Below are 26,205 nucleotides of genomic sequence, written 5' to 3' on the forward strand. Positions count from 1 at the left end.
AGACCAGCGTTGAATAGACCTTAGCACGGGTACTTCCTGTTTGAGTTTCTGTCTATAGGAAGGGAGAAGCAAAATGGAGTCGTGGTCAGATTTGCCAAAGGGAAGGCTTTTTGAAAAGTTGAGTAGCAGTGGTCCAATGTTTTTCCAGAGCGAGTACTACAGTCAATGTGTTGGTAGAACTTTGGTAGCATTTTCTTCAACTTTGCACTGCATTTGAATTACACTGTCATTGCAATTTCAAACCTGATTACACTGTCTTAATTAGAGGTCGTCCGATTGATTTTTCAACGGCGATACCGATTATTGGAGCACAAAAAAAGCCGATACCGATTAATCTGACGTTTTTTGAAGTGTGTGTATATATATATATATATATATATATATATATATATATATATATATCTATCAATGAACACTTTTATTTTAACTTAATATAATACATATGGGCTTTTGGATGGGTGTTCTTAAGGTGATTCCACAGGTTGGTGGTATTTTTTTATTTAGCCGTTACTGACCCCATGCTTACATCTTTATCACAAATAAGACACCTTGCTTTCCCTGGTGCCAATTCCATGTAATAGTCCCACACTGGTGCTCTGCTTTTCTCTGCCATCTGTAAAACACACACACAGCTCTGAAATGACAATGATACTGAACAGTCTGCTTAGGAGACAAATACTCTCAACTGTTTGAATAAAAATAGAGTTTAAGTTACCTGTGATGAATGTTGAAAACAAACTGTAATTTCTATATGCAGGAAATTCTATTTTAATAATGGACATGGTAAGAATTGACTACCAAAGTGCGAGTCATAATTCCCATGACACCTTCTAAATCTGAAAAGTGGTTCCTTCATTCATTTATTCCATAGGATATTTTTAGATTCACTTAAAATAAGGTCTGTGTTTCGTGTAGGCTTACACCACCTTGCCAATTTTATAACTGTAGATATCCATAGGACAAGGTAACTCTGATCAATATTCGTGTTGCACTGTTGGCGGTAGGTGCACTTGATTCAGAAGCCCTGCGCAGCGGGTAGGCAAAGTGTTCCAATTTTGAACCATTTATTTTGTCAGAAAGGACAAAATCCGCCTACCCAGTGGACCAGGAGATCTGTGGCTAAATCGAGTGTGCCTACTGCGCTGGCCAATCGGAGAGCTCAAATCAGTGTCTACAAGTTTGATACTAGCCTACGAGAGATTTCATAACTTTTAAAACAATGACCAGAGAGAGACTGTCAAAGAATACAGCAGAGTTGAGTTAATGTAAAAAAATATATATATTCAGCACTATCAACAATTTTTATTCAACACGATTAAAAAACATAAAACGTCTACTCCCAACTTCCACTTGCGTTGCAATGAATGAGTAGTCAAATGTATTATTAGCAGCTCGTTGTGTATATTTTAATATCGAGGAATATTTCACTTTCTCTGGTCATGGGAACATGAATTTGTGCTTGAGGCAGATGTGGTGGTCCTCGAGTTTCGCCATCAGGTGGAAGGTTGTTTTGAAATGTTTGAGCGTATGCTTCAGCCAAGACATCGGCTGCTAGTCAGATTATCATATCTCACAGGCAGTCACACTGTAGGCTAACTGACGTCTCCAGCGGCTCGAGTGCCCTTGTTGCCACGGTAACCACCTGCCCTTAAAGGGGCTGCTGAACATTTGTCTCACAAAAATTAAATTTAATTGAGCAATATACCCAGGGGGCGCAACTGGTTTTAGAAGTGGGGGGTGGGGAGGCATGGCCCCATGGCCCTTCTAGCTGTCTCTATTTAGAACAACAAAAATTAAGCAAAAATGCCCACAGTCATCAAGCTAGGTAAGAGATCATTATTAAATATGCTTAATTAATAAGACTGAACTAGATCAATGATAATTCAATAATCTATATTGTGTTGCAACTTTAACCAATAACCTAACAAAATGAACAACTCTTACAAATAAAATACAAAGACTTAACTTTTGATTGACTTTATTAAGACATCCTCAATATCAAATTTCAGCCAGTCCGCCCAGCCAGACCGTGCAGTCTGCATGTCCGACCCCCACCAGTCTAGTCAATAACTCAACACTCTCCCAACACAACTTCCTTCAAATCTTTTTTTAAATTTCTCATGGGAAAGGTTTGGAAAGCAAAAGTTTCATAAAAACACATACTCCTACACATTAATACACAGAAACAGTACGTCCTCCATATAATTCATATCATAGGCCTAATAGTACTGTAGAGCTCTATTAACTTGATAAGTCTCCAGGATCAGCATTTTATTTTTTTTTACGGGGAGAAGGGAGAATCTGCAGACATGCTGAGATAAAAGAACATACTTGTTGCCATAATTCAGCCAGCCTTCACAAGACCATAACATATGCAAATTTGTGTTTTACACCTCCAGCAGAATAATACAATTTCTGGGTGCATTATATTTTTTTTCACTGGCATATAGTGTAAGTTCTATGGATGGTTTTAAACTGCAGTAATTTATGTCTGTGCTTATATGAACATGCCTGGGAATTCTAACATATCTGGATCCATTCATCAATTTTGTTTGGCATTTTTTTGTGTCATTGGGAAAAGCCTCTATTAACCCTTGATACTGTTTGGAAATCAACTTTAGAAGGTTGTCAGACTGCCCTAAAATAGTTTGATCTTTGAAGCTTCTTGCTTGTCCAGTGTTTGCTGCACTGAGAGAATAAAGTGTTGTATCTGTGTAAGTTCACATCTGTACCGATACACTAGTCTTCTCTGGCTGCCTAACCCTGATGAGACCCAGGTCACCATCTGATTCTGCTCAAATGAGGCATAACAAAGAATTACCTTGGTGTACAGTTATGCATTATATTATCCAAGAATAAAATCAATGATTCAGTAATTGAAATAAATTATTCCCAGATCCCAGACTTTAGCCTACCCATCGACTCAAGATGGAATGTCACCATCTGATCCTGCTAAGACATGATGAGCATAGTGTTGTGTACTGACTGTGCACCATCACAGTGAAGCCTGTAGAGCTGTTTATACCGTGTCAGTGTGAAAAGTAGAAAATAAGATGGGGAAACTGACAGATCAATAACGTTACATTGTTTTCCTGACTAATAAAACTTGTATCGCGCTGAAAAAACATCAGAATATCAGTCTTCAATCGCTTGGCCGCTGGTTTCATCGGTTGATTCAGGTCTAGTGTGATTGAGGCAAAAATAATAGCAAAAGTTAGTGAGCTAAATGGTTAACGTTAGCCAACTTTTGGCTAGCTCTAACTAATGGTACATCATCAAATTTACTTCTGTTGAAACGGGACAAATCAAAGGCTACAAAACATTTCCATATACACGACAGATGTTAGATACTGCTACCTGACAGATAGCTAGCTAACACTGAACTGGCTGTGCTAGCTACTAGCTAGCTAACTAGTTGGTAGTAGTTCATTCACTTCAGTCGAGAGGGGATGAAACATTACCTAACATAACATGTCAGTTACACTATTAGCTCATCACTGGGAATATATATATATATTTATTTATTTATTTATTATTTTTTCTTTTTTTTCTGTCAAACAGCAGTTAACTTGCCATTGAGATCAGTCAGGTAAAGAGTAGCCAGTTTCTGCTCTGCTTGCAACACAGACAGCAGCTGCCTCTGTTCATCTCTCCTGTGCTGGCCCTATACACCAGCCTTTCAGCTGCTTTGCCTTCACACAGCCTGTCTGCATGCTCTGTGGTGTGTGTGCCGTCCTAAATCCAGCCGGCATGGTCCTAAAGCACACCGGTGCCGTGTTTTGTATCACAGTGCAATGATAAAACTGGGGGGAACAAAAATGCAATTTCAGAATGGTGGGGGGGTCACTATTGTCCCCATTGTCCCCGTCCCCTGTGAAAGTTGCGCCCCTGAGTATATCACATCACTTCTTACTAGTAATCAATGTATTATTTTAGAAACATTACAAAGCATGGTCATCCATTTTTTGTTTTTGGTGTAATTATGATGTAAAAATATTTTGGCTGGTAAAAATTCTGAGTGGCTGGTATTTCACATTGGCTGGTGGACCAACAAATTAGTTTCAGGCCCTGAACTGATCTATTTTGTTATCCAAGCTTGAGTTTTGAAATATAATATGCTATCCATAATATCCAATATGCCGTGATAATGCATTCTGCCTGCCTACTGCACAAACCTCATTCCTACAGAACTGTTTTTATTAGGTTATAATGTTTTACATTTAAGTTGTTTAAATGTTTTTATCTGAGCGGTAGATCTCGCCTCATAAAAGGTTGATTACCACTGTCCCAGAGGATTCCCTGCAGCATCCCTGGCTCAGGTCACTACTGGCTGGCTACTGCAGGGACCCTGTCAACCACCTCTGTTGCCCCATGATTCAACCAGGGAAGAATTCCGTAAGACCCTAACTGAACCAAGAGTTTGGCTATGGGACAGACTCGCTTCCATGCCCCCATACGGACTCAAACTGATGAAGTCATGAACTGTGTTTAGCAATCTTACTTTGGATGGTGATTTAAATAGTAAGTAGCCCATTTGAAACTCTGCTGCAAATGACCGACAAGGCATGGAACAATCTTGCAAAGCCCTGCTCACATTATGATTTGGAAATACCAGCTCCTTGTACTTTAGACATTTCTGCAGTTAAGGTAAAAAAGGCCATGCCTAATGCTTCCATTGCTAAATCAGGGAGTCAGTAGCTGTCAGTTGAGGGGCCAGATATGCCCCTGTCAAAACCACTCGTAGAGTCATACATTTAACTGCTAGGCTTCAGACACTATTGATATTCATAAATGCACTTCAGCTAATAGCCCTCAAATAAAATAGCAATTCATTCTGAAAGGCAAGATTGCATTTCCTGCTGTTCCTTATTGAATGGACGGAACATTCAGGCATGATAACAACTCAACTGAGTAGGATAGTCTGTCAAAAGACTGGCCTACAGCTTACTAACTGTTATAACCCTGTTATAACTTGTAAATAAGACTTACATTCTCAACTGGAAAATCTCATGCAGAAAACCAGACATTGGTGATGTCATTTCATGGGTCAGTGACTACATGCATGACATACTTTCCTGGTTACTATACTGTAGAGAAGCAGTTAATATACTATACTATTACTGTGACAAAAATTCCAGATTGTCTGCATAATCAAATAACATTCAGCTCAGACATCCATACATACCCCACAAGACAGGCCACCAGGGGTCTCTTCACAGTCCCCAAGTCCAAAACAAATTCACGGCAACGCATAGTTTTATACAGAGCTATGATCGCATAGAACCCTGCCATCTTCAATTACTCAAGCAAACAGCAAAATAACCTTTTAAAAAATGTATTCAAAAACAACCCATGGAACAACGGGGACTGTGAGGAAATAAAAAACGCACACACATTCACTCTACCCTAGCTCAAGACCAAACATTCACTCTACCCTAGCTCAAGACCAAACATTCACTCTACCCTAGCTCAAGACCAAACATTCACTCTACCCTAGCTCAAGACCAAACATTCACTCTACCCTAGCTCAAGACCAAACATTTTAAGTAGGCAAAAAAAATATTTAAATAGAGCGCAATCCTGTTTAAAATAGGGAGCAATAGTAATGGTGTCTAACTCCGCCATGGTTCATTGAACAACGTCTATGGGAAAATGAATGGAGGTTTTGTAGGGTTTTTGGATAAATGCAGAAAATAAGGTCTGTAGTAAACACAGGCTTAGGAGATCTTAAGTTTTGTTCTATGAGATATGCATTTTGAAGCATTTATGTAAAAGGAAAAAAAGCACATAAAGCACAAAGGTTTCATAATTCATAAAGGTCATGTTAACTGACTGATATTATTTCATAGAACAAACCATACAAGATCTCCTCAGCCTGTGTTAACCTCAAACCTTATGTTTGGTGTTTATCCCAAAACCCTATTCTTTCCCCATTAATTTTCCCCATAGCAATGGCAGAACAAACCAGAGGTAACTCATTTCCGGGTTTAGGACTACAAGTTTACGAGCTCTGTGCAACGGCTGTTTAGCCTATTAAATGGCTGGCTTTAGGACCATGAGGACCATTGCATGTATTTTTTTGTTCACTATAATATTACGGTGATAATTAATGGCTGGGGTCATTTTTGTTTGTTTTTGCTGTTCTCCAAATAGTCTTTTAGAGTTTTTAAATTGTGTAGAAATGCAGTATACAAGCTTCCTGCTATACCCAAGGTTCAGCTGAACTGCTACCACTGACCTTCAACCCAGTGTGCTGATTTCTTAAAGCTTTATATGTGTGGACACACCATGAGATGTTTGGACCAGAATTAGTTTTTGTCAACCAGATTTGGAAAACTTTAGATGGACGTATCTGATACAGTGTCTAGAGACATGGCAAGAAGTAATGAATTAAATATGCTAAACATGTCATGACAGGATTTGTTATTACATGTTTACATATGGTTCCCCCCAGGGAACAGTACATTTCTTATTGCTCAGTTGCACAATGTTTATTGTTTTGCAGTTGTGCAACAGTCTCTGTTATTTCTTGGACGCAAAGTTTAATGCCAGATTTGGGTTACCTGTTATCTGATTTTATAACAAACTTTTAACAGTCAGAGCATGACATAGATATACAAGCAATAATTATTTTGGGAGATGTAGACACACATTTTTATTATTTTATTTACCTTTATTTAACTAGGCAAGTCAGTTAAGAACAAATTCTTATTTACAATGATGGCCTAGGAACAGTGGGTTAACTGCCTTGTTCAGGGGCAGCATGACAGATTTTTACCTTGTCAGCTTGGGGATTCGATCTTGCAACCTTTCGGTTACTAGTCCAACGCTCTAACCATGCAGGCACGCACGTACACACACACACACACAACATCGTGTCATGGATGGGTGATGGGTTCAGTAAGTCAGTGAGATATCCACATGCTGGAATATGTGGACAAGAAGGTTACATGTCTTTCATGTTGACAAATGACAATAGAAAGATGGGCGACCAGGGTCATTGCCAGTGCCCCAGTTCAGATTGCCTCTCCTTGAGATTCAGCAGGAGTCGTGCTGTATATCACTGTGATAAAGATCAGACGGTTTTCAGGACAGTTGTGTGTGTGTGTGTGTGTGTGTGTGGTGGTTTTTCTCAAGGACTTATTCAGGATAAACTTCATGATAAAATCAAAGCAGTGTGGCTGAAGACAGCTTGGTAACCTTTCCTTCACCCCTATACAGTATGTGTTTATTTCTCTCCATTACTGTAGCCATAGAATTTATATGACACTATCATTTTACCATGTTGGCTGATTTAATGATCATGTAAACCAAGGTGAAAGTCATCCATATTTAATACCAAAGCGATGGTTGAGTATGAGAGAAACACACAGACTTAGAGATGTAGTTCTTTCTATCATGAAAATGGTATTTGAGCTCCATCCCAATCACTCACACGAGAGAGATGGAGAGAGAGAAGGAGAAAAGCAATGTCCTCCTTGTCCCTTCTTTTTATTGACAGTTTATTGTGGCAATAAAGTGTGTGTGTGTGTGTGTGTGTTTGTCTGCTGCGGAAGTATGCATTTTTTTTGCTGTAATGTATTATCCTTCTAGTGTGGTGGTGACACAATACGACATTGTTTGTGAGTTTTTTGGTGAATGGCGTGCAGGCTTCACACGGGCTGTGTGTGTGTGGTAACTTCAAACCAAACGTGAAAGAAAGAATAAAAAAATGGAGTCTTAGTTGTAAATGGGCAATAAACTGATTCAGTCTCAAAGCATCCTGCAGTGGGATGTTACACAATTTCTATTTGCAATAACTGAAATTATGACTACCCAGATTTCAAACCTGTGACATCTGACCAACTCAATGTCGTGTTAGGCCTGTGAGCTAATCCTTCCAGTAGGCATAAGCTTTGCGAGCTAACACAAGTCTTCCATTCTCAGGCAAGGTTACTCATCATGTGACCATAGTTCACTGAATCACCTCTGTTACACACTTCTTACTTCAGCAGTTCAGACACAGCATAGCCCTCAGACACATCAACAGTAAACTATGCCTCAGTTGGGATTTGAACCAGTGATCCTCGGTCCGCTCTTCCTAACTGTTTGGCCATGCCACTGGAGACGATCCACTGCCTTCCCGGATGCCCTTTGAAAAGGACCTGTTCCAAACCAAACCCCATGCAGTGCAGGCATGCAGCATAGCTCCTCGGGACAGTTTCTTCCAGCATTAATAATTGAAGGCAGCTGAATTTAGCTGCATCGCCGAGTGTGGATCAATGAGATGAGAATCCTGAGGAGACACTTTCTCTGTGCTTTGATCTCTCTGCTGCTGCTCAGAAGATGAAAGGACTAATTGGGCTTGTTGGGTCGGATTTAGCTGCCTCCCCAACAGGAGGATAAAGACCTGCCCACGTGAACAACCTAATATGGGTAATTACAGAGCATGATGACCTCAGGTTGCAGGTTGGAACTGTATAACCATTTCTCTTGTCTATATCCAGTTTCTAATGATACATGATGATTCCCCAAATATAAACATATTTATGCTGTATGTATGCACACCTTTTCCCACTGTTGTGGTCTGCAATATGTAATCTAGATCTGCTGTTCAGCTAGAACTTTCCCTGTACACAGCAGTCAATCTGTCCCAGAATGCACTGCATCCTGGCACTCAGCCCCTGCTGATAGCCCCTCTTTCTACCCCCTGCTGATACACAGGCAGAGGGAACTCATTTCTGAGAGCACACAGCTCCTGGTGATTCTCTGTCTCTCTCTCTCTCTCTCTCTTGTGGAGGTCAACATAGTGATATCAGACTTATCAAGGTCAGGATGTTGTCACAGGTATCTACTGTATGTCATTAGAAGCTCTGTTATCCTCAGTACAGTTGATGTTAAGCTGCTTCATTTCATGAGGCTGCAGGCTAACCGTAAGGTCAATGATAAGAGTGCATTGGTGTGAAGGAGACAAGGAACTGTGGTGTCTCCATATTGATTCTGGGGGAAACTCTGGGTGGGTAGTCACGTGATGGAATCGTTCTTCCTCATTTGCCTCTGTGTGTCTGCTTTTTCAGTGAGTGCACCATGTTCCTGATTATTCATGGGCATCGATGTAGCTGAGCGCGGTGGCACACTGCCATGAATGAAAGTGCAGGAATGCACCTGTCTTTTCTAGCCACTGTTAACCGCTATAGCAGGAGGCTATGGACTAGTCTAGCGGATAGGGACATTCAGTGGTAGACACACATCAGGAGGGGCATTCTACTGCTGTACAATGGATGTACAGAGGACTTGGGTATCTATCTGTGCATGTTAGTGAAACAGACACTGTATACAGACACAGTCTATCTCTGCTGTATTTCAAGATCTTATTAACACAGAAGAAACAGTCTCTTGCTTGACAGCTAAGGAGCTACAAGACTTAGTACACAAAGAGACAGGCTCAATCACTTACACACCCTGGGCTTGGGGTAGAATAGCCTTTTTGTGATGGTGTGCTGGCGATTAGGGATCGATATGGGTCAGCGTATTTTGTGTCTTTATGGGTGAGTGAGCTCAGACAGGGATATTAGAGCTATCTCTTACATATACCGTTACATTAGCCCAGGCTAGACATATCTGTCTTAGAGACACAGTAACAGTTAAGATACACTTAATGCAGTGGGATGGAGGGCACATGAACCTTCAGTGGCAGCGTTTTCATTATGTCTATTTAAGTGGCTCACCATGCAAGGGCTGGTCATCATGGTGATGTAGGCATGCTTTCTATAGCGCTCTCCCAAACAGAGAGATAGACAGTATACACATGTACTGTATGCAATGAGTATCTATATGTTTATTATTGGTGCCTTGCTCTTTAGTAATCATTCAGATATAGTTTGCTGTAAGTTATAATTTTGTGGGCAGGCACTGCCGTGCCACGAACCATTCTAAACTACCAATCAATTTATTGTCAGTCTTTCATCGTATTATCACTGTGATCTTTGTAACCTACTGTATATTGAATTAGGATGCTGTCGGTTTTGACCTACTGTACCTTTAAACCTACCTTTAAACAACCATGATGGATCATGATGAGAGTGAGGGGAATTGAAAGCGGGATGATAATGGGGGGGAAGCTGACTTCCTGTAAATACAGCTGTCATGCTTTCATGGGAGTTCTGATTTATTCTACACTTTCTACAGGTGTGTGTACTTGGATGATAAAAGGGATGTGCCTTGGGGTATTTACACAGGGATAATGGAATGCAGATACATGGCTTTCCCGTGGTTTATACTGTACACACCCTGGTTTAAGGAGGATTTGTGCCAAAGGTCTTCACTAATGAGTCTATCCACCCAAACCAGGCCTGAGCATGCCATGGGTGTGTGTCTCAGTGATGATGTGTGTGTGTATGTATGTATGTATATATATATATATATATATATATATATATATATATATATATATATATATATATATATATATATGTATATGTATATGTATATATATATGTATGTGTATATGTATATATATATACATACATATATATGTGTATGTGTATGTATATATGTGTGTATGTATATGTATATATGTATATATATACATACATATATATGTATATATGTATGTATGTATATATATACATACATACATACATACATACATACATACATACATACATACATACATACATACAGTGCCTTGCGAAAGTATTCGGCCCCCTTGAACTTTGCGACCTTTTGCCACATTTCAGGCTTCAAACATAAAGATATAAAACTGTATTTTTTTGTGAAGAATCAACAACAAGTGGGACACAATCATGAAGTGGAACGACATTTATTGGATATTTCAAACTTTTTTAACAAATCAAAAACTGAAAAATTGGGCGTGCAAAATTATTCAGCCCCTTTACTTTCAGTGCAGCAAACTCTCTCCAGAAGTTCAGTGAGGATCTCTGAATGATCCAATGTTGGCCTAAATGACTAATGATGATAAATACAATCCACCTGTGTGTAATCAAGTCTCCGTATAAATGCACCTGCACTGTGATAGTCTCAGAGGTCCGTTAAAAGCGCAGAGAGCATCATGAAGAACAAGGAACACACCAGGCAGGTCCGAGATACTGTTGTGAAGAAGTTTAAAGCCGGATTTGGATACAAAAAGATTTCCCAAGCTTTAAACATTCCAAGGAGCACTGTGCAAGTGATAATATTGAAATGGAATGAGTATCAGACCACTGCAAATCTACCAAGACCTGGCCGTCCCTCTAAACTTTCAGCTCATACAAGGAGAAGACTGATCAGAGATGCAGCCAAGAGGCCCATGATCACTCTGGATGAACTGCAGAGATCTACAGCTGAGGTGGGAGACTCTGTCCATAGGACAACAATCAGTCGTATATTGCACAAATCTGGCCTTTATGGAAGAGTGGCAAGAAGAAAGCCATTTCTTAACGATATCCATAAAAAGTGTTGTTTAAAGTTTGCCACAAGCCACCTGGAAGACACACCAAACATGTGGAAGAAGGTGCTCTGGTCAGATGAAACCAAAATTGAACTTTTTGGCAACAATGCAAAATGTTATGTTTGGCGTAAAAGCAACACAGCTGAACACACCATCCCCACTGTCAAACATGGTGGTGGCAGCATCATGGTTTGGGCCTGCTTTTTCTTCAGCAGGGACAGGGAAGATGGTTAAAATTGATGGGAAGATGGATGGAGCCAAATACAGGACCATTCTGGAAGAAAGGTCTTTTGCAGACTCCATCAGGTTGAGACTGGGATGGAGAATTGTCTTCCAACAAGACAATGATCCAAAACATAAAGCAAAATCTACAATGGAATGGTTCAAAAATAAACATATCCAGGTGTTAGAATGGCCAAGTCAAAGTCCAGACCTGAATCCAATCGAGAATCTGTGGAAAGAACTGAAAAGTGCTGTTCACAAATGCTTTCCATCCAACCTCACTGAGCTCGAGCTGTTTTGCAAGGAGGAATGGGAAAAAATGTCAGTCTCTCGATGTGCAAAACTGATAGAGACACCCCAAGCGACTTACAGCTGTAATCGCAGCAAAAGGTGGCGCTACAAAGTATTAACTTAAGGGGGCTGAATAATTTTGCACGCCCAATTTTTCAGTTTTTGATTTGTTAAAAAAGTTTGAAATATCCAATAAATGTCGTTCCACCTCATGATTGTGTCCCACTTGTTGTTGATTCTTCACAAAAAAATACAGTTTTATATCTTTATGTTTGAAGCCTGAAATGTGGCAAAAGGTTGCAAAGTTCAAGGGGGCCGAATACTTTCGCAAGGCACTGTGTATGTATGTATATATATATATATATATATATATTTTTTTTTAATTTAACCTTTATTTTAACTAGGCAAGTAAGTTAAGAACAAATTCTTATTTACAATGATGGCCTAAAAGTATATTTCATAATACTCCTGGAAAATCCCATTGAAATGCACCATTATTAAATTAAGATAGAATTTCAAAAGGACGTGCTAATTTTCCACCATGAACTATGTTAGACTTTTTCCCAGCTCTTGCTTTCATGCAGTTTAATGGCCCTCTATATCTCTTGAGTCAATAGCCAGGAGACGACAGCCAATATGTTGGGCTCCAAGGTGGCCATGCAGGAAGTGAGATCTATATAGTGGAAACATCAGTACAGAGCAGGAGTGTGCTCAATTGTACTCAACTGAGGTTGGTTGGGTGGGCTGCAGGGTGAGTTGGTTTTGCAGACCTCAGTAAAAAAATAAAAAGATTTTCTGTCAGCATACCCTCAAGCCCCTCATAAATAACACATTGCATCAACGTGCTGGAAATGTTGATGTCCTTTCCTGGGATGAAAGTAACATTTAACTTGGTTTTTTTTTATTAATGAAATGACACATAATCTTTGGTGTACGATACAATGAAATGGCCAGCCTGTGACTGTTGGGGAGAGACAGAGACATCACACAAAACTGCTAAACCAGTTGTAGAAAACCGTATGTTCCTTATGGATTGTAGAAGAGAAAAACAATCATCTATTCTGTGTGCCTTGTAGAAGTCTATTATTATTCAGTGTCTCTCTGTGAGTTAGCGTTATAGCAGTGGGTCTCAACCTTGTGGCCCAGCCTTAGAATCTGCAGACTCAGGAGAAAAACAAAGCATTAGGTGTGGATGCTTTGTAACATTGTCTCCTGCATCTTGTATCAGTTTATGGTGTTTTCAAAATGGCAGCCAGTGCCAATGTGACAAGTCCCTGCACACCCATATTTAACGTCTTTACCTGGTTACATAAAATGTCAGCAGTCTAAAATTGTTACTGTTAATTAAAAACGATTACCTGTGCACTATAGAGTAATTATGTGTTTTTCCTCTGAGGCTGTTCTTTGCTCACACCTGTCACGCTGTGCCCTGTATTGTATGTGAGATTACCTGTCTGGCAGGCACATGAGGCAGTGAACCAGAGCACTGCCAGTCTTCTCACTGGGTGTCCCCCCCGTGGAAGAGCCAATAGACAGACAGTATACACCCTTGGGGGTAAAGAAGGGCCATCATGGCTGGCTGTGTGGCTTAGTGATAATGCGTTTACACAGTGCAGAAACTGTAGACAAGCCTAGCACACACTGCTATTGTGTGGATAGTTGAGTGGTGTGTGGCGATGCATGGTGTTGGCCAGGAAAGGCCATGGGATTAGGACTGTTACAATGTGGCTCCAACCCATCCGGCACTACACCCTCTCCAGGGTATGTCCTATGGTGTCTATACAATGTATTTTGTTGAGCTAGACTTTGATGAATTCAAAGTTACACTTTGTGGGTTCATTAGCAAATAGCTGACGGAATCAGAGGAAGGCCCTAAAAATGGTCAGACTCCAGCCACCCTAGTCATGGACTGTTCTCTGCTACCGCACGGGCAAGCGGTACTGGGCGCCAAGTCTGGGTCCAAAAGGCTTCTTAACAGCTTCTACCCTTAAGCCATAAGAGTCCTGAACAGCTAATCAACGGGCTACCCAGACCCCTCTTTTACTCTGCTGCTACTCTCTGTTTATTATCCATGCATAGTCACCTTAATAACTCTACCTACATGTACATATTACCTCAACTAACCGGTGCCCCTGCACATTGACTCTGTACCAGTACCCCCTGTATATAATCTCTCTATTGTTATTTTACTGCTGCTCCTTAATTATTTATTTTTATCTTACATTTTTTACTTCACTTCTTTAAAGCATTGTTAGTTAAGGGCTTGTAAGTAAGCATTTCACTGTAAAGTCTACACCTGTTGTATTCAGCGCATGTGACATGCAATTTGATTTGAATCGTGAATTATGTAAGATCACTATTTACCACAGACTACCAAGGCCCTTCTCTGTATCCTAAGTGTACCCAGAGCCTGTTGTGTGTTGTCAAATCTGCCTTTTAATGGTTTCTCAGTGCTGGGATGCATGGAAAAGGAAGTTTCATTCTACTACGATTTAGAATACATATATCAGCGACCCTGGTTTTTCTTAATGATGATCTCCCGGCATTGCTTAAAGGAAAATACCACTCACAAACTATATTTTGCTATTTGTTTCATTAATCCACTGTTGATACAGTCCCAAAATGTTTTGCATGTCAGCAATCAAGCTTTCAAGATATAGCACTTTCAAAATACAGAAAGTGTTGCAGTGTGAATCGTTTTGCAAAACTCATTATACTGTGACACTATCTGTATTTTGAAAGTTCTATTCCTTTAAGCCCTGTGTGTTTGATCTGGTTTCAAGTAGAGGTCGACCGATTAATCGGAATGGCCGATTAATTAGGGCCGATTTCAAGTTGTCATAACAGTCGGTAATCTGCATTTTTGACACCGATTATGGCCGATTACATTGCACTCCACGAGGAGACTGCGTGGCAGGCTTGACTACCTGTTACGCGAGTGCAGCAAGGAGCCAAGGTAAGTTGCTAGCTAGCATTAAACTTATCTTTATAAAAAACAATCAATCTTAACATGTTAACTACACATGGTTGACGATATTACTAGTTTATCTAGCTTGTCCTACGTTGCATATAATCGATGTGGTGCCTGTTAATTTAGCATCGAATCACAGCCTACTTCGCCAAACGGGTGATTTGACAAGCGCATTCGCGAAAAAAGCACTATCGTTGCACCAATGTCTACCTAACCATAAACCCCAATGCCATTCTTTTAAAATCAATACACAAGTATATTTTTAATCCTGCATATTTAGTTAATATTGCCTGCTAACATGAATTTCTTTTAACTAGGGAAATTGTGTCACTTCTCTTGCGTTCTGTGCAAGCAGAGTCAGGGTATATGCAGCAGTTTGGGCCGCCTGGCTCGTTGCAAACTGTGTGAAGACCATTTCTTCCTAACAAAGACCGTAATTAATTTGCCAGAATTGTACATAGTTATGACATAAAGCATTGAAGGTTGTGCAATGTAACAGCAATATTTAGACTTAGGGATGCTACCCGTTAGATAAAATACAGAACGGTTCCGTATTTCACTGATTGTTTTCGAATTGATAGTTTCTGGATTTGACCATATTAATGACCAAAGGCTTGTATTTCTGTGTGTTATTATATTATATGATTTGATAGAGCAGTCTGAGCGGTGGTAGGCAGCAGTAGGCTCGTAAGCATTCATTCAAACAGCACATTCCTGCATTTGCCAGCAGATCTTCGCTGTGCTTCAAGCATTGTGCTGTTTTTGAATTCCAGCCTATCAACTCCCGAGATTAGGCTGGCAATACTATAGTGCCTATAAGAACATCCAATATTCAAAAGGTATATGAAATACAAATGGTATAGAGAGAAATAGTCCTATAATTCCTATAATAACTTCAACCTACTTCTTACCTGGGAATATTGAAGACTCATGTTAAAATTAACCACCAGCTTTCATATGTTCTCATGTTCTGAGCAAGGAACATGAACGTTAGCTTTTTTTACATGGCACATATTGCACTTTTACTTTCTTCTCCAACACTTTTTTTTTTGTTGCATTATTTAAACCAAATTGAACATGTTTCATTATTTATTTGAGACTAAGTTGATTTTATAGTTAAAATAAAAGTGTTGATTCAGAATTGTTGTAATTGTTATTATTACAGATATTTATATAAAAATCGTCTGATTTAATCGGCATCGACTTTTTTTGGTCCTCCAATAATCAGTATTGGTATCGGCGTTGAAAAATCATAGTCGGTCGACCTCTAGTTTCAAGCCGGTAACTACATGCAACTGACTCCTCAGATACAAGTAACTAGCTACAGTTGCTGCCCGTCCCCATTTTAAGGAGCAATAATACCCTACGTGTAAAGACAATACATTAATCAAACTCACAGCTTAGATTTTCCAATATGTTTAACCTCCTCCCCTCAATGTTAAACCTATCTAATCCAGTCCCCTCTAAAGTTGCATAAATAAGCACTATACTGTCTGTGGCTTTTACATCTACACAGGCATGCACGAACGAACACGCACGCCTCCACAACATTAGCCTGGGGCTTAACATACAAAGCGTAAGACAGGCATGATGGACACACACGGCATGCTGCTCCACAGTTTTTAGCATCTTAGAAATACAGAAAATGTGTACATTTCTGTGTACATAAGGTTACTCTAGAGTCATGTCAGGCTTCACCCTCCTAGCCGCTTGTCCTTTTCAATGTCATTGATATGTGTGTAGTGAACATTGGAGGTTCAAGCTGGTTCAGCATGATCTATTTGAAGTGTAGTATTTATGGCTGTGGTCTTCCTCCCCAGTAAGGGTCGGCAGCAGAGGAATCTGCTGAGTCATATAGTACTTACGGTGCCATTCAGAACTCAACCACTTCTCAATCGACCAGTATTGAACCATGTACATATCTAACCCAGTTTTCCAATGGGGATCAATATTCATTCACAATATACAAAACTGCACCAAATCACCATCAGTATAGATCTGATAGTTTTTTTTCAGTTATTTTATTGCAATATGTATTATTGTATCTGAGCTGATGCTCTCTATAATTATGGAGTAATTTATGGACTGGAAATGTCAGGTTGTATAAAACATAGTTGAGAAGAAATCAATACAGTGAGTGCTCCTCTCTTTTATCACAATAGTTATGTTAGTTTCTCATTCAGAATAATACATCCTGTTACTCCCAGCAGGCCAATGAAATGGTGCCCTGGGGACAAATACCATCACATAGCAACCCTCATGTTTTTAGTTTTGGCTGTGACTGTGGCCTGTCTGAGAGAGGAGTGCTATATTTAAGACTGAGTGTGGAACAGGTCACCAGCATTTATTGAATGACGACCCCACCAGCTGTTTATAGGCTACAGTGTACACTACATGGTGGCATAAGGCATGATGGTACAGTAGTTCTGTGTATCAGATGTATGGAGGCAGTGGCATGGTCTCCCTGGACACGAGATGGCTACGAGGAGAAGGGGGATGGGAGGAGGGGGATGGAGTCAGGCAGGGAGCAGGGAATGAGATCAGGGCAAATCGAATGAGGTCTGACCTTGAGGGGTTGTTGGCTATTCAGCACAAGCAGACCTCCACCTAGCAGACCCCCACCCTCCACCCAGCCTGCAGCCTCTAGGGGGAGACTCTGCTGACCGAACAACCAACCATATGCCTGCTGCTCTACCCACACCACCACTGCTCATTAGTACCCTACATATGTCCCTGACTCTGTGAAAATGATAGATCACAGGGCCAGCCCGTTGACATACAATCAATGACCCCCTCAGATATATCTTCATCTCCCAACAGACAGCCTCTGACTCAAACAACCAACTCACCTTTTTTCAGGATTTTCCATCTTAACCCCTGTGTCAAACCCCTCTGCACCCCATCTTCTGCCCTCCCTGCGAGCTCTCTGCCCGCTCCTTTTGTTGATATTAATCTATGCTGGAGGTAAATTATGGCTGAAGTCCCCTCAATGCGATAGATATAATTGCATGGAGAGGATGTGGGATGATGTCACGGAGCGGGCGATATACTGTATAGAGACATGGATGGAGCTCCATAGGATTAATCAGCCTTGGTGGTTGGTGTGATTTATCTGTGTTGTCACCAGGTTCATCCTGGTCCTGTCTGTGTCAGGGAGGGTGATGATAGGCATCTTATTCCTTGACGGTACAGACATATTGATCCTTCAACACTAGCACTTCTCATATGGGCAGTATTGAGGATAATTATGGTGATCTATTTCTAACAGTAGTCAATAATGACAAATTATAAAACAATGTGCAGTTTATCAGATTTTCACTATCATATATATATATATATATATATATATATATAGAAAAATAATGTTGTTTTTGGTATTGTAATTGATTCTGTAGTTTCTACCATTGTCCCCCAACCATTCCAACACTATGTCCTTTGAGAACCCGGAGGAAAGGACAACCAGCCAATGTCCCTGCATCAGCAAAAAAAAAGTACTATGTTTTACATGACATTCATGATAGAGGACACATGGAATGCACTGTTATCCCAGAACTGTATGCACATGAAAATATAGTCCTTATGAATGTGGAAGACTGATTTCTCAGAGTGAATGGTTAACCACATAATTGTGGTTTACAGGGTGTAGAGGTGATTCACTGAGAACAGACACATGAATGGTCTGTCCTTCTGAATTCCAGAGTGCCTGTGTACTGTTCTCAGTAATGATGAGAGGCCAGAGCTTTACTGGAAAAAGGATGATCAGTTACTTGGATCTGGCCTTATAAAGATGTTACTTGGAGGAGAATGAATGAGTTGGCAAAGAGCACCTTATCCCTTGGGCATTTTTCCTTCATCAATGCAGAGCGGCCATCATAGATCTGACCATGTAACTTTGTTACTCCAATACCTGAAAATTGAACATGTCTAGACTTAACGACAACAACTTCTATGCGCCCTAAAAATGTAATTTTTAAATAATAATAAAAAAAACACTTAAAAACAAGAATATATCATCAGATGGAGAAACCGTGCTTGCTGGGTAATGGTTATGATTCCATGTGTCCTCAGGCAGAGTGATGAATAAAGGTTTAGACAGCTCGCGTGCTAATGAAGCTGCCTAGGCACACCACACTGGGAGGGAGTGCACGTTGGCAGGTCTGGTCTTGCTGGAATTCTATTGTTCTGCAGAGAAAAATGATAGGAGAATCTCCAGCTCGGTCTGCCCTGAGCTGCATTATTTTAGGCTTGTTTAGAACCATACTACAGTGTCAGACATTTGTTTTAATGGATTTTTTTTATTTTTGGCTATACAAATGAAATCGTTTGTAGCCTTTACATTGTTATACATCAGATGTGAGTAGAAATTCATAAATCATGTCTGTAGATATCAACGTATGAGTCCAGACTGTACTCTGGTTGTGTTACAGCAGCCTGACTGGAGGACAGGCATCTGGTCTTACACAGACAGATGTCTATGGGATGACACAGTCAGGCTAATAGTCTCCTGCTGTCTTTGTCCTTGTAAGGAGACTCCAGGTTGTTTCACAGACTCCAGCTAAAGGCAAAACTCATCCAACAGTCCTTTTGGAGCGGGGTTATGGCAGAAGACAGAATACCTCTCCCATGTTGTAGTGTCTGTCCTCTCTGTTTGGAAGAGTTATGGTAGAATGTTTATTTGGATGCCTTAGTTTCCACTCAGTACAGAGCTAATGACTACTGTGATTCAGAGAATCTTTCCATAACCTGGAAGTGATGGAGCAACTCTGCCACAGGACCATTTCCTCTGCTGCTTGGCAGAGATGGAATGAATTTAAATGGAGAACACAGATTTATGTTGGAGGCTCCAGTTTCCCACACAGTGTGAAGGAAATGACATAGTGCCCATTCGGGAAGTGGCACACAACTGTACCTAAATTGTAAGTGACGCAGAGCACATGCAGATGCTGTGACAGACAGAGGAAAACAATCTGCCGTGGGAGGATGTGTTGCAGTTGTGAACTCCAATGACCTTTGGAGTCCTACCGCGGCAGGCAGGGTGCTTGGACACAGTAAAGTAGCAGTGCCAGCATTTTAAGAACAACACTTCAATCACAGTGTGAGCTGGAGACCGCCCAGCCAGGGATACTTCTCTCAAGCTAATTAGACCGTGTCGACAACATTCAGTGGCTCCTGAAAATCAACAAATCTAGGTTTGTTCGATAGAAGTAGGCCTACGCTCTAGTGACATATTTTGTTTATGCTACATTCAATGGTGAATTCGAGAAAAATTGCTTTTTAGAGCAAAAGATGAGCTCTGAAAGATGTCTTCAACTCCGTGGTGGAATGATTGTTACTTGAGTATTTTTGTCTCAGGTCCCGTTGCTATGTTGAGGGCATGGCCCGAAAAAAAATGTGCCAGCATTTCTGTGGTGTTTTGTTCACATCCCCCCCCCCCCCCCCCCCCCCCATTGGTTAGATAGCCCATAAAGTGGTTTAGAGTCACATTGGAGTCTCTATTTTCGGCTGCCGTTAAGGCAGCACAAGTGTCAAATGCACGTTCAATGGCAATTTCAACCTGTTATGCCCCATTTTAAATCGTGACGTATTTGATTACGCCGGATGTCAACTTCATGCAATCACGTTCCGCTACTGGATGGAGAGCATAGGATAGTTTCACAAGACAAGATGGAGGAGAGCCTGGTCTCTCGTCAGAGAACACATTTATTTTGGGAGATTGCAAAATGTGAGCTTTTCATTCAAGACGGGAAACATGTTTCAGTTGATAATAAAACATGTTTGGTTTAGTTACTTTTTCCTCAACTTGTTTCTATAACTTTCTAGCAAGTCAAGCTATCTGGTAAAATGTGTAGAATTGCAGGAAATTAGCTGTGAAACTGCAACAAAATTTTACTTGGGGGAGGCCCCCAAGAGCCAACTTGGGGGGGCCCCCAAGAGCCAACCCTTGTCTTTAACTGCATGTGTAGACCCGCGAGCCACTGCAGCCCCTAGTTCAGATTTGTTGTGGCCCCCACCCCCATCAATGTGGCCCATCCCTGGTTTATACAAATAATAACTCTGAAGGTTTTCTTGAGTAACAACATTCCTTTTCTGGCTGTTAAATATTTTTAAATACTTATTCCAATGATAATCTCTTTAGAGATCACATACGTTGACATTAATTTCCAGGTTCTTGCCCAAGCTGTAGCATGTGCTTAGTTATTCCCCTTGTGTGATGTGGATGGAAGGAATGTTTATTCCATTTGATGTTAGCCACTGAATTCCATGTAATGATGAGGCTCTGGTAGATGCCTTTTTAAAGACATGTGCCGGGTACTTTGTCGACTAAGAAAGTATATTTTTTAAACCTCCCGCTTTGGGCTGAACGTGTCTGTGTAGTTCATAGTGTCTTCAGAACCCTTAACTTTTTCCACATTTTGTTACATTACAGCCTTATTTTAAAATTGATTAAATTACTTTCCCCCTCATCAATCAATCTATACACAATACCCCATAATGACAAAGCGAAAACAGGTTTTTCAATTTTTTTTGTGCAAATTTTGTAAAAAAATAAAAACCATAATACCTTATTTACATAAGTATTCAGACCCTTTGCTATGAGACTGGAAATTGAGCTCCGGTGCATCCTGTTAACATTGATCATCCTTGAGATGTTTCTACAACTTGATTGTAGTCCACCTGTCCACCTGTAGTCCACCTTGATTGTAGTCCACCTTTCAATTGATTGGATATGATTTCGAGAGTGGCGCAGCGGTCTAAGGCATTGCATCTCAGTGCAAGAGTAGTCACTACAGACCCTGGTTCGATTCCAGGCTGTATCACACCCGACCTTGATTGGGAGTCCCATAGAGGCGCACAATTGGCCCAGCGTCATCCGGGTTTGGGTTTGGCCGGGTAGGCCGTCATTGTAAATAGGAATTTGTTCTTAACTGACTTGCCTAGTTAAATAAATACATTTGGAAAGTCACACACCTGTCTATATAAGGTCCCATAGTTGACAGTGCATGTCAGAGCAAAAACCAAGCCATGAGGTTGAAGGAATTGTCCGTAGAGCTCCAAGACAATTGTGTTGAGGCACAGATCTTGAAGGGTAACAAAAAATGTTTGCAGCATTGAAGTTCCCCAAGAGCACAGTGGCCTCCATCATTCTTAAATGGAAGAAGTTTGGAACCACTTCCTAGAGTTGGCTGCCTGGGCAAACTGAGTAATCGGGGGAGAAGAATCAGGGAGGTGACCAAGAACCCGATGGTCACTCTGACAGAGCTCCAGAGTTCTTCTGTGGAGATGGGAGAACCTTCCAGAAGGACAACCATCTCTGCAGCACTCCACTAATCAGGCCTTTATGGTAGTGGACAGACAGAAGCCACTCAGTAAAAGGCACATGACACCCCACTTTGAGTTTGCCAGATGGCACCTAAAGGACTCCCAGACCATTATAAATAAGATTATCTTGGCCTGAATGCCAAGCGTCATGTCTGGAGGGGATGTTTTTCAGTGACAAGGACTGGGAGACTAGTCAGGATCAAGGGAACGATGAACGGAGTAAAGTACAGAGAGATCCTTGATGAAAACCTGCTCCAGAGCGCCCAGGACATCAGACTGGAGGGAGAGGTTCACCTTTCAACAGGACAATGACCCTAAGCACACAGCTAAGACAACACAGGAGTGGCTTCGGGACAAGTCTCTGAATATCCTTGAGTGGCCCAGCCAGAGCCCGAACTTCAACCCGATCGAACATCTCTGAAGAGACCTGAAAATAGCTGTGCAGTGATGCTCCCCATCCAACCTGACAGAGCTTGAGAGGTTCTGCAGAGAAGAATGGGAGAAACTCCCCATAAAAAGGTGTGCCAAGCGTGTGGCATCATACCCAAGAAGACTCTTTTTTTTATACATTTCCAAAAACCTGATTTTGCATTGTCATTTTGGGGCATTGTGTGTAGATTGAAGTAAATAAAACAACTTTAATCCATTTTACAAAAAGGCTGTAATGTAACAAAATGTGGAAAAAGTCAAGGCGTCTGAATACTTTCCAAATGCACTGCATAATCATTGATTTAACCTCAATCTCTAGGATAAAAAGCACTATTTTACCTACAGTTCTAGTCCATGAGCTTCAGCCCCTCGCATTTGAGTGAGTGAGACGTGGTACAAATAAACTACATGACCAAAAGTATGTGGACACCTGCTCATCAAACATTTCATTCCAAAATCATGGGCATTAATATGATGTTGGACCATTGCTGCAGGACCATTGCTGACTTGCTTCCATTCAGCCATGAGCATTAGTGAGGTCGGGCGCTGATGTTGGGCAATTAGGCCTGGCTCGCAGTTGGCGTTCTAATTCATCCCAAAGGTGTTCGGTGGGGTTGAGGTCAGGGCTCTGTGCAGGCCAGTCAAGTTCTTCCACACTGATCTCAACAAACTATTTAATGTCTTGCTGAAACAGGAAAGGACCTTCCCCAAACTGTTGCCACAAAGTTGGAAGCACAGAATCGTCAAGAATGTAATTTGATGCTATAGCATTAAGATTTCCCTTCACTGGAACTAAGGGGCCTATCCCAAACCATTAAAAACAGCCCCAGACCATTATTCCTCCTTCACCAAACTTTACAGTTGGCACTGCATTCTGGCAGGTAGCGTTCTCCTGGCATCCGCGAAACCCAGATTCATCCAGATTCATCCACCGGACTTCCAGATGGTGAAGTGTGATTCATCACTGCAGAGAACTTGTTTCCACTCCTCCAGAGTCCAATGGTGGCGAGCTTTACACCACTCCAGCCATCCCTTGGCATTGTGCATGGTGATCTTAGGCTTGTGTGCAGGAGTTCTTGTGCTGATGTTGCTTCCAGAGGCAGTTTGGAACTCTGTAGTAAGTGTTGCAGCCGAGGACAGATGGTCTCGTTCTGTGAGCTTGTGTGGCCTACCACTTTGCGGCTGAGCCGTTGTTGCTCCTAGACGTTTCCACGTACAGTTGATCGGGGCAGCTCTAGCAGGGCAGAAATTTGACAAACTGACTCGTTGGAAAGATGGTATCGTATGAAGGTACCATGTTGAAAGTCACTGAGCTCTACTGCCAATGTTTGTCTATGGAGATTGCATGGCTGTGTGCTGAATTTAATACACCTATCAGCAACGGGTGTGGCAGAAATGGCTGAATCCATTCATTTAAAGGGGTGTCCACATACTTTTGTATATATAGTGTATGTCACACTAATATAACTAAAATATACCTCAAAGGTCTATAAGGTGTGTGTATATATTACAATACTCATGTATAAGCATAGCCATGTAAATGCAGGTAACTGACCATCCGTGTGTTCTGTGTTGTAGATGGGAAGAGGAGCTGAACAGACGAGAGCATATGGAGTCCATGGTGGAATCCATGCAGGAGGTGAGTAGACATTAACCATCAATTTACCTTCACCATTACAACAATTCACCACCATTACATCAACTTACCATTTGGTCAATTCACCTTCACTATTAAATGTATTCACTCTAATCTCAACATCCAATTCTACTTTATTCCTAGCTACAGTATAGTGCCTCTCAAGGGGTCATTGTCGTAAAGAAGACATAGAGACAGACATGAAGGTGCTTGAAAATATATATTTCCTGCTGAATTGCTTACCTGTCCCCATCCTTCCTTTCTTATGGTCTTTTTACCCATAATGTCCTTGAGCAGGTGTCTGTCAACTGAATTGGGCCAGAGACAGTTAGCTAGCTAGGGAGATGTCAGAAAAGAAAACCTACAAACAGCCTAGATGGCTCACATAGCAGACCTGAATGTCAGTGTCTCACCACTATTCCCTGTGTCTCTGTAGATGTAACGATGGGGACTAATGCGTTACATCAGTGGATAACATGGCGCCGGAGAACAAGGCTGACGTTTTATGTATTCCTAACCAATTGTGGGTCTTTTTTGTTGTTGTTTCTTTGTGTTTGTAACCTTTTTTACTTGTTTTGTACTTAATGTTGCTGCTACCGTCTCTTGAGACCGAAAATTACTTCTGGGCATCAGAATAGCGATTACTCACAACAGACTGGCAGAATCCTTTTTTTTCCTTTAATGAGTCCGACGAGCCCGATGTGAATGATATACTGCTTTCCCGTGAACAGGCCCAGTTCCCCGTCATTTGAGTGAAGAGAAGGCAGAGAAAAAGGGGCCAGAGGGCGGGCTGCCTTCTGAGAATTCATAGGCGATCGAATAAACCCCTACTTCCTTCCATTCTGTTAGCAAACGTGCAATCTTTGGAAAATAAAATAATGACCTACGCGGAAGATTAAACTACCAACGGGATATTCAAAACTGTAATATCTTATGCTTCAGAGTCGTGGCTGAACAACGACATTATCAAAATACAGCTGGTTGGTTATACGCTGTATCGACAGGACAGAACAACGGCGTCTGGTAAAACAAGGGGTGGCGACTATGTGTTTTTGTAAATAACAGCTGGTTGCACGATATCTAAGGAAGGCTCAAGGTTTTGCTCACCTGAGGCAGAGAATCTCATGACAAGGTCCTAGTAGCCGGGGACTTTAACGCAGTGAAACTTAAATCCGTCTTCCAAATTTCTATCAGCATGTTAAATGTGCAACCAGAGGGGGGAAAAAACTCTGGACCACCTTTACTCCACACACAGAGACGCATACAAAGCTCTCCCTCGCCCTCCATTTGGCAAATCTGACCATAATTCTATCCTCCTGATTCCTGCTTACAAGCAAAAATTAAAGCAGGAAGCACCAGTGACTCGATCAATAAAAAAGTGGTCAGATGAAGCAGATGCTAAGATACAGGACTGTTTTGCTAGCACAGACTGGAATATGTACCTTTAAACAGGTCAACATTCACAAGGCCGCAGGGCTAGCCGGATTTCCAAGACGTGTGAGCATGCTTTGACCAACTGGCAAGTGTCTTCACTGATATTTTCAACCTCTCCCTGTCCGAGTCTGTAATACCAACATGTTTTGAGCAGACCACCATAGTCCCTGTGCCCAAGAAAACTAAGGTAACCTGCCTAAATGACTACTGACCTGTAGCACTCAAGTCTGTAGCCATGAAGTGCTTTGAAAGGCTGGTCATGGCTCACATCAACGCCATTATCCCAGAAACTCTAGACCCACTCCAATTTGCATACCACTCTAACAGATCCACAGATGATGCAATCTCTATTGCACTCCACACTGCCCTTTCCCACCTGGACAAAAGGAACACCTATATGAGAATGTTATTCATTGACTACAACAGTGGTAGGCCTGACACAACAGTGGTAGGCCTGATCACCGACAACGACGA

At 41.2% G+C, this 26,205-nt stretch overlaps 1 protein-coding gene across 4 annotated transcripts in view; it reads left to right on the forward strand.

The window, feature by feature from the left end:
* Positions 1-26,205, forward strand: part of iffo2b (intermediate filament family orphan 2b) — a 39,671-nt gene that overhangs the window by 4,017 nt on the left and 9,449 nt on the right. For all 4 annotated transcript variants that reach the window (XM_021569447.2, XM_021569446.2, XM_021569448.2 and 1 more), the window contains exon 2: positions 24,240-24,300. In XM_021569447.2, the coding sequence (XP_021425122.2) occupies positions 24,240-24,300 (61 nt within the window). The remainder of the gene's footprint in view (positions 1-24,239; positions 24,301-26,205) is intronic.

The sequence above is a fragment of the Oncorhynchus mykiss genome, chromosome 17 (assembly GCF_013265735.2).
Source record: "Oncorhynchus mykiss isolate Arlee chromosome 17, USDA_OmykA_1.1, whole genome shotgun sequence".
In the NCBI taxonomy this organism is placed as follows: Eukaryota; Metazoa; Chordata; class Actinopteri; order Salmoniformes; family Salmonidae; genus Oncorhynchus; species Oncorhynchus mykiss.